Here is a 15165-nt window from a genome sequence, read left to right as displayed (position 1 = left end):
TTATTTTTTCCTTCTAGTAAAAACATTTAGTATGCTTACCTGCAGCCTTTTAGAAATCCACAGTACATGTAGCCTGTGTCACCCTGCAGTGCAGTAGAGTCCCAAAGCGTGGTTCTCTGCCCTCCTTCCGCCCTGCTTCCTGGTCTCTAGAGACCACTATTTCACTCTCAGCTCCTGCAGTACCAACTTTTCTAGAGTGTTCGTAGAGTGAGCTCTTAAGGAAACCTAACTGTGGCCCATGTGGTCCAGAGCTGGGAAAGGGGGCTTTCATATGTCCTCTGGAATATATGAACACTTCACAGTAAAGACTGGGGACATAGGTAAAATTACATCTTCTAATGTGATATAAACGAAAATTATAGTATATAAAGTCGAAAGGCATGGTCATACGTTCCTCCAGTGTGTGGTCATTGATTCAGTCATTTGATCTGACCTGGCTAAGGAAGAAGTAGAGTAGAGGTCATACAAGGATGATATCATCACACAAATTCACCATGTTTTGGCATTCTTTCCTAAAAAATACTCATTTGTTCATTGAATTTCAATTCTGCCTTTTCCCCAGTTCTTACTTGAAATGGAGACTCTAGAAAGAGCCTGGGAGCATTCTAGACTTTCTAGATCACTGTTACCTTGTAAAACTCCTGTGTTGGGTAAAGCTTTGATACTGATCTGGTGGTTCTATCTAAAATCTTGCTATTGGTGTTCACAAAATTGGGACCATATTGTATACCTAGTTTTTCTTTTTCTTTTCTTTTCTTTTTTTTTTTTGCGGGGGGGCCCCGAGACAGGGTTTCTCTGTGTAGCCCTGGCTGTCCTGGAACTCACTCTGTAGACCAGGCTAGCCTCGAACTCTCAGAAATCCGCCTGCCTCTGCCTCCCAAGTGCTGGGATTAAAGGCGAGCGCCACCACCGCCTGGCTAAAAGTTTTATACACACACACACACACACACACACAAAAAGTTTTATACACACACACACGTGTGTGTGTGTGTCAAAACTACTTCATAAAAATGCTACTCTTGCCAGGCTGTTGTGGCTCACACCTTTAATCCCAGCACTCAGGACTCAGGAGGCAGAGGCAGGTGGATCTCTGAGTTTGAAGCCTGCCTGGTCTACAGAGCAAGTTCCAGGACAGCCAGGACTATACAGAAAAACCCTGTCTCAAAACTGCTCCCCCGCCCCTTCAATTATATTAGAAATGAGGCTACAGCTCAGTAAGAGGCAGCACTCCTGGCATGTGTGAGACTCCGTCTCAGCCCTGCTGCTTCTTACTACAGCTTGGTGGCTGCAGCAGGTCTGCCCTTCTTTATCTGTAATGTGAGATAATGGGGTGTCATAGAGATGTCATAGAGATAAGTAAATAGGTGCAAACCTAACTAATACAGGGCTATAGACTGTTAGAATTAGCCATTGAGTTCTAGATTTTAAAGTAATTTCTCAAACATTGGTGTAGAAACTCTTATGGAATGTTTTAAACATAACATACTGAGAAATAAGGTGATTATTACAATGTCTTTCTCCTTGCAGATATTTCCCTCTTCTGGCTAAACAGAGACCTGGGCACCCAGAATGTGATATCCTGACCAATGTCTTTGCAGTTCTCTCAGCAAAGAACCTGTCGGATGCCACAGCTAGCATTATAATGGAGATAGTCGACGATCTCCTCAACCTTCCAGATTTCGAGCCCACAGAAACAGTGCTGAGCCTGCCGGTAACTGGCTGTGTGTATGCCGACGTAGCAGAGAACACAGGTGTGTGCGGTGCACAGAGCATCTGACTCACAATCGTAGGCGGCTGTTGCCTTCAGAAAAGAATTGGTAGAGTTTAGTTTCTTTTTTCAGAGGCATGTGTAGTCTCAAATTCTTTGCACATGTAGGGATGTAGGTTACTCTCCAGCCAGGAAGTCTCAGCTGTCCTCCAGGACACTGGCAAATGTTGTCCACTGTTCCACCTGAATTCTTGTTGTTACAGTAGCCCGGCAGTTCCTGTGCTGTAACTTCCATACCCTCCAGGTCTTACAGACATTGGTAATTTAGCTACTGATGTATCTCTGTTGAAGAAGAAAAGGTTATTTAGTGATTAGAGTTGAAATGTGTGGTTTTGGGGGGGAGTGAGGGGTTGTATGTTTAATGTACAAGTGCTCTGTCTGCATGCACACCTGCATACCAGAAGAGGACATCAGTTACCCTAGATGGTCTTGAGACACCATGAGTTGCTGGGAATTGAACTCAGGACCTCTGGAAGAGCAGCCAGTGTTCTTAACCACTGAGTAATCTCAGCAGCCCCTAGAGTTGAAATGTAAATGTCCATTAATAATTGAATGGTTTCCTTGTTTGTCATCAAGAACATTTTATATAATGATGAGGAAGAGTTAATTGAGACATCACTGTTTCAGAGCCTGTCACTATAGGAGGGAGATTGATTCTGCCACATGTGCCTGCAATTCTTCAGTATCTCAGCAAAACCACGATAAGTGCAGAGAAGGTGAAGAAGAAAAAGAACAGGGTTCAAGTCAGTAAGGAGCTCGGCATTCTTTCCAAGTAAGTGCGGATTTGTACTGAAAGGTGAAGTTAGCATACGTGGTATAAAGTTTTAAACCTTTGTCCAGGCTTTCAGTTAACTTTTGAACAAATTAGAAAAGAATGAGTCTTTAATAATGTATGTAAGGTCCTGGGTCTAATCTCTAGCACTAAACATCAGACAGAAGAAAGACAATGGGGGTGGAGTAGGAGGGGCAGGCAGGACTGTAGCTCTGAGTGGAGCACACGCCACATCTTCCAGTCCCCAGTCAAACAAAAAGTGTGATTGTTCCTCCTTTGCATATCTGCTTAATCAAAGTCTCAAGCTTTGTTAGATCACTAAAAATACTTGGAAGAACAAATTGCATAAAGAGTCAGCCTGGTTTTTTAAAGACTTTGACAGTAGAATTAATAATATATAATCACTTTCTGAAAGGACAGAGTTAGTAATAAGAAACTGTTGGATCCTAAATTTTAATGTGAGAGTTACTAAACTTACTGATAACTTTTTATTACTCTAAACAACATAAAAATGATAAATTAGGATCTTCTAGAAGCTAGCATGTTTTACTCATGTTTCTGAGTCTCAGAGTTTGCTGAAGTTCATCCCAGGAGATATGGTGGTGGAGACATGATAGGCCATTGGGCTCAGAAAGGCCAGAGTCTCACCCCCCAGTGGCTGCTTCCTGGCCACACCACAGCTGCTCCTCTCTTTGTCTCTAACAGAATGGGGCAGAGGAATTCTCTGTCACTGTGCTGTTACGGGATTTCATTGAAATACCGTGTATGAAACCTTCTAGGGTAGTGCCTGAGAATATTTCCTTGCAAAATAAGAAAGCCTGAGTTGGCAATGATAGCACCGGCATCAGGACCCAGATACTGTCAGAGTTATAACAGTAGCCAGGGTGAGAGCACCCACTGCGCGCGCGCACACACACCTGCTGGTTTTCTGCAGTTTAGCTTGTTAGAGATTCGTCTTCCTGCACATCTTCCTAACGTGTCCATTTGTCCTCTTTAGGATAAGCAAGTTTATGAAAGACAGAGAACAGTGTTCTCTCCTCATTACACTTCTCCTTCCGTTCCTCCTCCGGGGCAATGTTGCTCAGGTACTATTCAGAGGATGCTTACTTTGTGTTCAGAGCATGCTGTTTTAGGCTGACTTGTGTGGGGAATTTTATTGCTTAAATCCTGTGAGTATTTGTTCCAGAAAACTTGAAACTGTATAGAAGTAAAACATTTGAAATAGAGGGAGACTGGGCTACCATCCTCTGCACCTCAGTAAAACTGTCTCCTTCATTTAGCTTCTCATTCATTTCAGGATTTTTCTCCCTCTTTTAAACAACAGTAGAAACCAGGAGGTGCATTGTGGAGTCACCAATATAGATCACATGGGCAAAATTGAGTGAAAAGTCTCTCCTTTGATATTCAAACACAAGTTTCTGATCCTAATTGACTCGAGTTAAGAGCTCATGAGTCAGGCGTCAGCAGTGAGCCAAACATCCTAGACCAGGTAGTCATGTGGTTATCAGCCCACGGATCTGGAGCCAACCAGAAGAGCAGCTTTTCCTCAGCGTGCTCTTGCCCTCAACGCCACTGAGATCAGATAGCAAAGAGACTTTCAAAACCACATGCATTCTTGATTTGTGCTAAAGGAAGAAATCGTAACATCCTAGATTCGGTGTTAAGTTAAAATGCTAATGTTTTAAATACCATGAAATAATTTTTTTCAATTCTTAATCACAACTATTTCCAATGCTGTCATAAAATACAAACTGAACTCGGTGTGTGGTGGTGCACACCTGTAATCCCAACACTTAGGAGACAGAAAATAAAGGGTTGTTACAAATATTAAAACCTGGTCTCAGAACATGTAAACATGCCTGCATGAGTTTAGTGTGTGTGTGTGTGTGTGTGTGTGTGTGTGTGTGTGTGTGTGTAAGAGAGAGAGAGAGAGAAGTTTTATGAGCTACTGAAATGCAGTTTCTCTTGATTCTCAGGATACAGAGCTTGACATCCTGGTGACAGTGCAGAACTTGTTACAGCACTGTCTGGATCCCACACACTTCCTCAGACCTCTCGCCAAACTCTTTTCAGTTATTAAGAACAAGTTGTCAAGACAGCTGCTCTGTACTGTTTTCCAGGTATATGATGCCCATTCTCTCTTTTTTTTTAATCTCAAATTGCTGTTTCTTTCCACCCCCTAAATATTGGAGCCAGCACCTTTGTTCCAGTGTGACGTCATATGAGGTTGAGTGGTCGTAGGGGCTGAGGAGAGCAGAAGAGTTACAGCTTAGTAACTGCTGCTCACAGCCAGAAATGCTGCCAGCCTCCTAAAACTCAAAAGTAAACATATTGCCCTTTCCTTTCAGAGTCTGTCTGATTTTGAAAGTGGACTAAAATACATTACGGATATCGTAAAGGTAAGAAAGAATTCTTATTTCTCTTTGGCTTCAAAGGTATTGGTTTATTAATATTGATATAATCCCTCTATTTATATGGTTGTACCGTCATTTCTCGTAGCTTAATGCCTTTGATAAAAGACATCTTGATGACATCAACTTTGACGTCCGATTCTCAGCCTTCCAGACCATCACCTCCAGCATAAAGGCAATGCCGACGGTGGATGCGGACTACCTCATCGCCGTGATGCACAGCTGTTTCTATAATATGGAGGTGAGTGGGCCTCATGGCAGACACGCTGTGTAATGGTACACTACCAAATACAGTGACTTAATTCCTAAGTTTGTTTTGGAAAGAGAACAAGCAGTTTTAGGGTAAAATTTCTTTTAAATGTTTCTCTCATGATTTGAAAGACCGAGAATGTTAATAAATACATGGAAGCGCTTCAAAAAAACTGCCAAGGGATGCCTGCCTTGGGTGTGATGGCCCACTCCTGTAACTCACCACTGGGGGGCAGGACAGCAGGGTCTTAATGTGGAGTCCTGTCTGTCCTGGAACTCTATGTAGACCAGAGTGACCTCAAAGTCACAGATCTTCCTGCCTCCAGCTCTTCAGTATACCCTACCATCATGTGACACACAGCTGGCCCTGTTTTAAAGAAAAGCTGACTGCTTATCGAGAGCTGTCTGGAAGGAGATAGAGACCCATGATGCTTGCACAGCTGTCTTACTATTCTGAAACCCAGTGAGGGCAGCACGCTGGCTCATCGGGTAAAGGTACTTGCCAGTCAAGACTGACCTAAGTTCAATCCCCAGGATGCATGTAAAAAGCCAGATATGGTAGCACACATCTGTAACTCCTCAAGATGTGAGGGAGAGACTGAAGAATCCTCAAAACTTAAAGCTAGCTAACCTGAAGTACTCAGAGCAGCAGAAACACTGCCTTACCAACTCACTGCATTCTTAAACTGAGGACAGAGGGGCCTTTAATCCAAGTTACACCAGGCAGATGTTCCTTTCTGCCATTTTCCATGATGATCTGATAATCACAAACTGGCTATAGTGAACCTTTATTCTGCTTACTCTGGGATGTAAAGCTGATCTAAAGGTATGCTTGACAGCATGTCCTGAAATGAGAAGCACATCTCAGTGTATGTTTCCCAGAGTCCCATGTTGTGGTCATCACATCTTCCGTCTGCCTCTCTCTAAAGCATGAGGCACTCAAGGGTGTTTCCTAGTAGAGTTTGGCACAGTAGCTCTGACAGGGTTTTGATTTCTGGGGAAATAACAGTTTATGTTGTATTACTAGATGAAAGTCAGCAGTAGAAAGACTTGGGTTTTTTTCTCTTTTTCAGATAGGAGACATGTCTTTGAGTGACAATGCCAGCATATGCTTGACAAGTATAATCAAAAGGCTAGCTGCTTTGAATGTCACGGAGAAAGAATATAAGGAGATCATTCACCGGACACTCCTGGAGAAACTGAGGAAAGGGCTGAAGAGCCAGACAGAGGTATTGTAACTGTGTCTTCTCGTTACTACTGTCTGTGGACATTCTCCCTCTTCTGCTGTTGAAAATCAGTCAGTCTAGTATAAATAATTAAAATAGTTACCAATTGTCACAAGCTTTCTGAGGGTAGGTTTTTATTTTAGAGGTTTTTTTTTTTTCTTTTCTTACAGTGGAAGAAATAGTTTACTTAAAATATGAAGGGCTTTTTCATCTACTTTATATTATCAGAAACGAATAATTCTTTTAAAATACTTTTCTTTTTGTTTTTTCTCAATGTGATATTTGCAGAGTGTTCAACATGACTATACCCTGATCCTTTCCTGTTTGATTCAAACTTTTCCAAATCAACTGGAATTTAAGGACTTGGTACAGCTCACTCATTACCATGACCCGGAAATGGACTTCTTTGAGAACATGAAGCACATTCAGGTAGATGCAGTTGCTTCCTTCTGCCTTCAGACTAACAGCTCACACAACTGTGCCTCCTTGGAAAGGTCGACCTTCGTGTTCCAAGAAGGCGTCAGGGTTCTTTTCCCTGGTCTGCATGACCAGCAGGCAAATTTGCACATAAGGTGATGGTCTCCTGGGAGTCATAGTAGTGTCAACTTCTTCGATTTTTTTCTGAGGGAATTCAGACCCATTGTTAAGTGCTATGGATTCTATATGTGAAAGTAATTCAAGACCCAGGTATCTGCTCTCATAGTACGTGGCCAGGGTTTCTTGCCTTTAAACTTTCCATGGATAAAGCACTTGGGGCTGAGGCAGGGGTGGCTTTAGAAGAGAGTATGTGGTAACCATTGCATATTTTATCAAACTTTCTAGATCCACAGGCGAGCAAGAGCCTTGAAGAAACTGGCTAAGCAGCTCCTGGAGGGACAGGTTGTGATGTCTTCTAAATCTCTTCAGAATTACATCATGCCTTATGCCATGGCTCCAATTCTTGATGAGAAAATGCTCAAGGTAAGCAGCTAGTATAAGAAGCAGGAGCCTTAGTAACCAGACTAATTTCATCATCATAACTAGACACGAGTAGGTCAGAGCCCTTAGAACTATGTCTGATACATGGTAAATACTATGTAAATTGTGAATATATTTTTATTACTATTTGCACACATGGGACAACAACCAAAATAAAAAATTCTCTACCTAGAAATTTCTATATCTCTAAAATGATTTCTGGCTTTTCGAGAAAGGGTCTCACTGTCTGACCCAAGTTGACCTTGACTGAACTCGAAACTCTCCTGTTAGCTCCCCAACTGCTGGCCTTAAAAATGGCAGGCATGTTTACGTTTGTTTGGTTCCTTGGTTTCTTGCTTGTTGATTTGTTTGGAGATGAGTCTCACTCTATCCCAGGCTGCCCTAGAATTCACTGTGTAGTGGTGCAGGCTGGTCTCAAACTCCCAGTGGTCCTATTGCTTCAGACTAGGTATGAGCCACCAAGGCAAGTGAGATTCTTCTTCCTTCTCTCCTTATTCTTCAGGAGAGTTCAAGAGGGTCCATTGTGTTACCCAGTCTGGCCTTGAACTTTCCTCCCTAGTTGTAGGACTATGGTCCTGTACCACCAAACCCAGCCTTAAAAGGTTGCTTTAAAAACCAGTAAGCACAATCAATCAAGAGTCTAGAGGCTGTGAAGTACGAACAAAGTGCAGCTGGATAGAATCTACCTAGGTTTCTTCAGTGTTGCTGTAATATCTTTTAACCTTTATTTTTGAACCCACTTGTGACTCGTAGGTTGTATTTCCCAGGGCCCTCCTTTTTGTCCAGTCTGACAGTCTGTTCCTGGGAACTGGTTCTAGACAATTTGCACCTGAAACGTTTTTAATAAGGTTGGATTGAGCTCTACAGTCCTGCCCCTTATTTCCTTTTTTCTTTTTAATTCCTTCTGTTGGTTTGTTCTGACATTCATGATTTTTTTCCTCTGCTGTCTTACTGGTTACAGAAGGATTTTTATCACTTGCCTCTATATTAATTTTCAATATACAGTAAATATTCTTACTGCTTTATAAATAGTTGTCTTGTTAAAAAAAAAAAGTCAAATAAGGAGAAGGTCTTGTGCACTTGCTCACGTGCTTATGATTGCTGTGTTCTTCATCCCACTGTGTCTGTCCACATGTCTGTGCCCTGGTGTCTGTGCCGCTCTGATGATGGGGTCTGAGTATCCCCATCGTTGGCTGAGCTTTGGTGGCCCTTTTCCCTTCCTCAGGTATGCTGGTCAGTGCTGTTTAAACCCAACCTTTCCTCAAGCAGCTGGTGCTCTTCTTCCTGTCACTCCTCCCCGTGCACTGCAGCTACCGTGCCCTGCCTCTGTCTCTGTAACTCAGATATCATCAGGCTCATCAGGGTTCACTGGAACCCCAAAGGTCTCTGTGTACAGTAAATTCAGGTCATGGCAGTACTCCCTATCCTTCCTCTGGGGGAACACTGTCCTATCATGCTGTATTTGACATCCAGAGTCTGACAATTCACATTTTTGTCCCACTTTCCTATTTGAAGGGGCTGAGCAGTGTGGTTTTTTTACACTGGTCACAACTTTATTTTTCTGATAATTGCTGATGGCCTGTTGTCCTGTGGAGTGTATCCAGTCCACCTGTGTTTTCTTAGCACTCACTGTCCATTGAAGCTGTCTGTTTACTTCACAGCATGAAAACATAACCATTGCTGCCACAGAGGCTATCGGAGCCATCTGCAGACACCTGTCTTGGCCAGCATATGTCTATTACTTGAAACATTTCATCCATGTCTTGCAATCAGGGCAAATCAACCAGAAACTGGCTGTCAGGTATAGTCAATTTCTTTGTCTTTAAGATGTAGCCTAAACTCTGCTTCCTTAATGGGTCTTCCTGGGATCTTCACTTACAGTCACTGTGTGAATGTGGTTATGATTGATGATGCTCGTTATGGTCATGTGGTACAGAGTTGTACTGTTGCTGTACCTGCCCCCCCCACCATAGAGGATATTGCTAATCAGATGCCATTTCTGTATCTTTCTTGACAGTTTGCTGGTGATTGTGTTGGAAGCATTCCATTTTGACTACAGAACTCTAGAAGAACAAATGGGAAATGTTAAGAATGAAGAAAGTATGTTTTGAAACTTTCTTAAACTAGATTCTTATTTTATTCCTCAATAATTTATGATAATTAAAGATGGCAAAATGTACTGCTTTTTCTTCACTTTGTAGTAAGGACCAGTTATTGAGTCAGGAAGAAACTGAAGTGAATAGTTTATTCCTTTAACATCTTGTTTACCTGTACAGAAGATATATCTAAAGTATATAATGTTAATAACATCAGGGCTATGCTGTCTATTTCCCTAGAAGTCTGTCTCCTTAATGTGTGGCAGTCTGTCTGTGAGTACCAGCAGTGAGATCCTGGGCCCAGAAAGATAGGGCACTACTTCTCCGCCTCAGGATTAATCATCCACTTACCATCATCAAGCCCACACAGGACTATCCGTGTGCATCCTTCTCAGCAACCTGTGCTGTGCTGTCATGTCAGTGTGACAGAGAGGCATCACAGAATGCCTATCACATGGAGACACAGCGAAGACCCTTGACCCACAGTAGCCTGAATCAGCACTGGACCAACCCTAGGTGCAGTTAGCCTCACAGTCCAGGCCGAGGGGGAAGAACATCTTTGACCTCAATCCTTTATGAGGCTGAGCCAAGGGTTTTTGTTCTTAATCCCATATGTTGGTTAACAGTGCTCAACACTGAAATGGGAACTGGACTCAGAGAGGAGGTTGAGCAGAGGGGCAGTGTCTCATCGTCCTGCTAAGAACCTTTCAGGAACCCTGTCAGTTCCCTGGATTTTCCTGGATAGAAGAGACTGGGCTTAGTTTCACAACTGTAAATGACAAAAAGAACAGGCTTCATAGTCACCATTTTATTCTTAAAATTCCACAGTTGGTGGGATGACAAATTTTAGGCAGTTACAGAATTTACTTCATTTAATTCTCAAAATAGTTTTGCAAGGTGGGTGCCTCTTTCCCTTTCACTGGTTGAGAATCCAAAGCCCCCTGGAAGTAAGGTAGTCCACTAAGGTAGTTCACTAAGGTAGGTCACTAAGGTAGGTCACTAAGGTAGGTCACTAAGGTAGTCCACTAAGGTAGTTCACTAAGGTAGGTCACTAAGGTAGTCCACTAAGGTAGGTCACTAAGGTAGGTCACTAAGGTAGGTCACTAAGGTAGTTCGGGAGCAAGGTCAAGGCTGGCCTGGCCTCACAGTACTCCACTCTTAGTAGTTTAGTGGCACCACCGTGCTCTCAGGTGACCCTGTCCTGGCCAGGCCATGTACTTTTGTAACTGCCTGTTTCCTTGTCTCTCTCCACCATTAGGCTCTCACTCCCTCTCACTGCCGCTGCTTCCTTGGCCGTTGTACCTGCTTGTCACCAGTGGTCTATAGATAGTGATAGAGAAGACTGCCTATCCCAGATGCATGACTTTATCTTCGTCACTTCTTCCTCTTTGATCTCTTCCTCATTTTGAGACAGGGTCTGACTGTGTAGCTTAGGCTAGCCCCCGACTTTTTCATCTTTCTTTCTCGGACTCTTGAGTGTGTTGTTTCTTTAATTAAAGGTGACTTTTGTTACAGACACGGTTGAGATGGCTGAGTTACTGGAGCATGAAGCCATGGAAGTGGAGGACATGGATGAGGAGAAGGAACAAGTCTCTGAGAGATTGTCAGACAGCAAGGAGCCACTGGAAGCCCCTGAGGCAGCTGCTTCTGAGGGGACAGCAGCTAAGGAGAAAGAGTGCATCTCTAAGTCTGTCTCTTTTTTTCCTCGGAATAAGGAGGAGTTAGAAAGAACAATTAAAACCATCCAGGGAGCCGTAACTGGGGACATTCTCCCCAGGCTGCATAAGTGCCTTGCATCTGCGGTAAGCACTGGGGCCGGCAGGTTTGTGTGGGCCTGCTGAGCCCATCACATTGGGTGGGCTTCTCCTCAGGGTTTCTGTTGATTCCCTTCATCTCAACATTTCATAGCTTTTCTCTCGTTAACCTGAGACATCTCCTGCTGCAGCCATTGCACTGCTCTTTCTATCTCCAAATGACAGGATGAGTTTTCTAAGGACAAGCTAATGAAACAGGAGAATCTGTTTTCCCTTTCTGCTTTTTGGCTACTTCTGTACTATTTAAATACCAACTTAGGCAGACACAGTACTCACAGACAGAGAGATGCATCTCCCTCCTGCTTTACATGGATAACATGTAACAGTTTGTTCTCATACACCTTTATTTCTTTTCAGTCTATTTCTCATAGCCTTTCCTTCTTGGTATAAAACATAGTCCTACAAAGTAACCCATCCATTGTAACTATGGTACTGCTTTGGAGTGTGTGGGGGAGTGTGTGTGTTTGTTTTCTAATATATACATTAATATCTAATATGTATGTCTACAATATAAAACCTAATATATACTAGAACACTCAGCCATTGTTTTGCAGTACAGCAGCAGAGTTAACTAGCTTTCACAGAGATAAGCCAAGTAAGAGCCCTTACTGTGCAATTTAATCCCCTCCCTCCCCCGCCCCAACCCCCTGCCAGCATCCACATACAAACCTGGAAATGGCTGTGCTGCATGTCTGTAACACCTTTGTGCTGTGATGATGGTGGGCATGAGCAGATACAGGAAGATGGCTGAGGTTTGCTGGCTGTCTAGAGTAACGGGACAGGACATCTGACTTCCACCTCTGGCCCCCAGTTGTGTACACACACACACACACACACACACGAAAGTAAACTAGAAATGGGCTTAAAATAGAAAGTTTGTCTTCAGATACGAAGTTAGGGGTCCAGAAAGTTGGGTGTAGCAAGCCTCAAGACCTGGACAACAATCAAAGGAGACAGTCAAATGTAGGGCACAATGTTGGCTCATTTTTGTGGACCATATGCTTTGAATTTCTCCTAAACTTTTCTTCTAGACCAAAAGAGAAGAAGAGCACAAGCTGGTCAAGTCAAAGGTTGTGAATGACGAGGAGGTGGTCCGAGTCCCCCTGGCCTTCGCCATGGTCAAGCTGATGCGGTCCCTTCCACAGGAAGTTATGGAGGCAAATCTGCCCAGGTATGTTATATGACAGATGAGAGAACTTCAGAGAAACCCGAAATTTGCTTCTTTTCCTCCTGGCTTATAAGTTTATTTTGTCAGGAAGAGAAGTACTGCCTCGAGTGGCTGTAATTCCAAATCCTTACTAGGAATTCGGGTTATGAATAATTAAGAGAAAAAAGATAGGCATATTTTTGTTTGTTTGTGTGACATGGTTAGTTATTTTTCAACTTTGTATTTTCTAGTATTTTGCTGAAAGTGTGTGTCCTCCTCAAGAACAGAGCACAGGAAATTAGAGACATTGCACGCAGCACTCTCTCCAGAATAATCGAAGATCTGGGTGTGCACTTTCTGCAGTACGTTCTCAAAGAATTACAGACGACCCTTGTCCGCGGGTATCAGGTAAGTGCAGCGTTCGATCGCACATAAGTTCAGATTGAACATTACAAGCCATAGGTCTTTGGGTCTGTCTTGAGTAGAGCTGGTGGGGCGAGCAGGCAGCAGTGTTCAAGTTTCCAGTCAGAGCCAAGTGTGAGACTCGGTCTCTAATCCCAGCACTGGGAGGTGGAAAAGAGTATCAGGAGAGCAAAGGCAGTCAGGGCTCCATGAGACCCCGCCTCAAACAGCCACAGCCAAAGGTTCCTAGTCTGTATCCATCAGTTCAAAAGACCTCGGCTATGGCTTCTCCTCTGCTTCGGGCTACGTGGGCTGTTTTCATCTTGTGTAACATTGTTTCATGGTCTCTAGATCTTAATGAAAATTTTTTGTCATGTTTATTTGAAGGTATTGCCAACTGAGTGAATACAAAAGATATGAATATGTATTTATGTGTTGAAGATTTAAACCTGGCATACAGTATAAAATCAGTAAGGCTACCAGGCAGTGTGAAACATTGAGCAGTTACATGATGGTCTAACCTTGGTACAGCTCCAAGTGTAGGCCTGGACAACAGTGTGAGATGTTAGAACGGTGCAAACTAGAGCCCACCACAGTCGCCTATAGAGCCTGCATTTACTCGGATCCCCGGGTCCAGTCTGGGGACCTTTATGACTTGTTCAAGTTCTCTTCCAAGAGTTCTGTAGTTAACATTCCTTGCAAGTCTTAACTTACTGCTGTGTAAGGAACCTGTTCTGACTAATTCCAGTATCCTTTCTTTATGTGGCTGTTTTTGCTAGCATGCTCTAGAGATGAGCATATATATGCTATGCTAACAGTGTATGAGGACCAGGACTTTAGCAGGTGAAGTGAAACATGCAAACTTGCCACTGTGTATGTCCCTTCCCCTCCCCTGCTCTCTGGCCGTCACTTCTCTCAGTCTTTGAGGGTTGGGAACTTCATAGAGTAATGTGGTAACTGCTTTTAGTGGTCAGATACATACAGAGAGAGTCAAATACGGAAAGTAGTCCTGCTGTGGATAGTTCCATTCCTTGCCTTCCCTCTGAGCTGCTGGGCATGTCCGTCACTGCTCCCTGGGATCTGAGGAGCTCCCACTGTCATAGGCTGGGCACGTGTTCTCACTGCCCTTCTGGGACGCCTTTATCTCACCTTCATTCTTGAAAAGGCTATCACTGCTGAATATGGCGTCCTACCTTGACAAGGGCTTGTTTTTAAAACACTGTACTACCCTTTGCAATGAGCTATTCAATTTGATCCTCTTTTGAGTCACATGTTTTTTTCTGGCTGCTTTAGTGATGTGATCAGTTTCTCCACAGTTTGTACGTGTGTGTCTGCAATGTCTTTCCTTCGTAAATCACTGTAGCACCTAAGCATGCCATTGGATTTCTGAACACTCTATTTTGAACAAAGCTGTCCTTCTGTCAAAGGTCCTTAAATGGTGACATGTGAGAACGTGACTTAGAGCTGCTCTGAGCAGTAGCTAACCCTGAACAGCGTTAAGGTCAGCACTTGCTAGGCCCATGCGGCACCCTCAACTGTGGGACTCTCAGCCGTTTCCATCCTGACTCTGCGTGTCGTCCTAGGTCCATGTGCTGACCTTCACTGTTTACACACTGCTGCAAGGCCTCTCCAGCAAACTGCAAGTTGGGGATTTAGATTCTTGTCTTCACATAATGACTGAGGTAAGATTTACAGAATGCAATTTTGCTTTCCATGGATGGGCTGTGGTCATTTTAGAAGTTCACAAATATTAAAAATAGACGATAGAAATGAAAATTTAGAGGACAAAGTTTCACTAGGTGGTAGGTGCTTAGAGTGTAGAAGACACTCTCTGGATTTAATTCCCAGCCATATGTGTACACACACACACACACACACGGACGGACGGACGGATGGACGGAATTTACTATCTTTATGGTTTAGAGGAGCATAAGTTGGGTACAGTATAGGTCCACTGCAATGGACATTCTGCTGTTACTAGTGTTTAACCTTTCTTTTTTGAAAGAGGGCTGGCATTGCATGTCCAGGTTTTGAGATGAATAGATTTCAAAATTTATGTTCATTTCAATAATTAAGTTGCAGATATGAGAATGTATGGATCTTAGCCTTAGTTCTGTGTGTTGTTTTCTGGTGTTTGTATACTGGTTTCTAAAGTGCATTAAAAGTGTGTGAAGGCCGGGCAGTGGTGGCGCACGCCTTTATTTAATCCCAGCACTTGGGAGGCAGAGGCAGTTGGATTTCTGAGTTTGAGGCCAGCCTGGTCTACAGAGTGAGTTCCAGGACAGCCAGAGCTACACAGAGA

General features: G+C 43.3%; 1 protein-coding gene across 1 annotated transcript in view; it reads left to right on the top strand.

The window, feature by feature from the left end:
• Utp20 (UTP20 small subunit processome component) overlaps positions 1-15165 on the top strand; it is an 82552-nt gene that overhangs the window by 47250 nt on the left and 20137 nt on the right. Inside the window, exons 30-44 of the mRNA XM_028783101.1 lie at positions 1528-1751; positions 2396-2540; positions 3538-3625; positions 4517-4660; positions 4889-4939; positions 5040-5192; positions 6274-6429; positions 6715-6855; positions 7249-7386; positions 9066-9205; positions 9422-9504; positions 11016-11302; positions 12346-12485; positions 12713-12869; positions 14447-14545. Coding sequence (XP_028638934.1) covers positions 1528-1751; positions 2396-2540; positions 3538-3625; positions 4517-4660; positions 4889-4939; positions 5040-5192; positions 6274-6429; positions 6715-6855; positions 7249-7386; positions 9066-9205; positions 9422-9504; positions 11016-11302; positions 12346-12485; positions 12713-12869; positions 14447-14545 — 2146 coding nt within the window. The remainder of the gene's footprint in view (positions 1-1527; positions 1752-2395; positions 2541-3537; positions 3626-4516; positions 4661-4888; positions 4940-5039; positions 5193-6273; positions 6430-6714; positions 6856-7248; positions 7387-9065; positions 9206-9421; positions 9505-11015; positions 11303-12345; positions 12486-12712; positions 12870-14446; positions 14546-15165) is intronic.

Source organism: Grammomys surdaster, unplaced genomic scaffold, assembly GCF_004785775.1.
Source record: "Grammomys surdaster isolate TR1022 unplaced genomic scaffold, NIH_TR_1.0 958, whole genome shotgun sequence".
Lineage (NCBI taxonomy): Eukaryota > Metazoa > Chordata > Mammalia > Rodentia > Muridae > Grammomys > Grammomys surdaster.
Note: the sequence above shows the minus strand (reverse complement) of the source record. Positions and strands in the feature narration are given on the sequence as shown.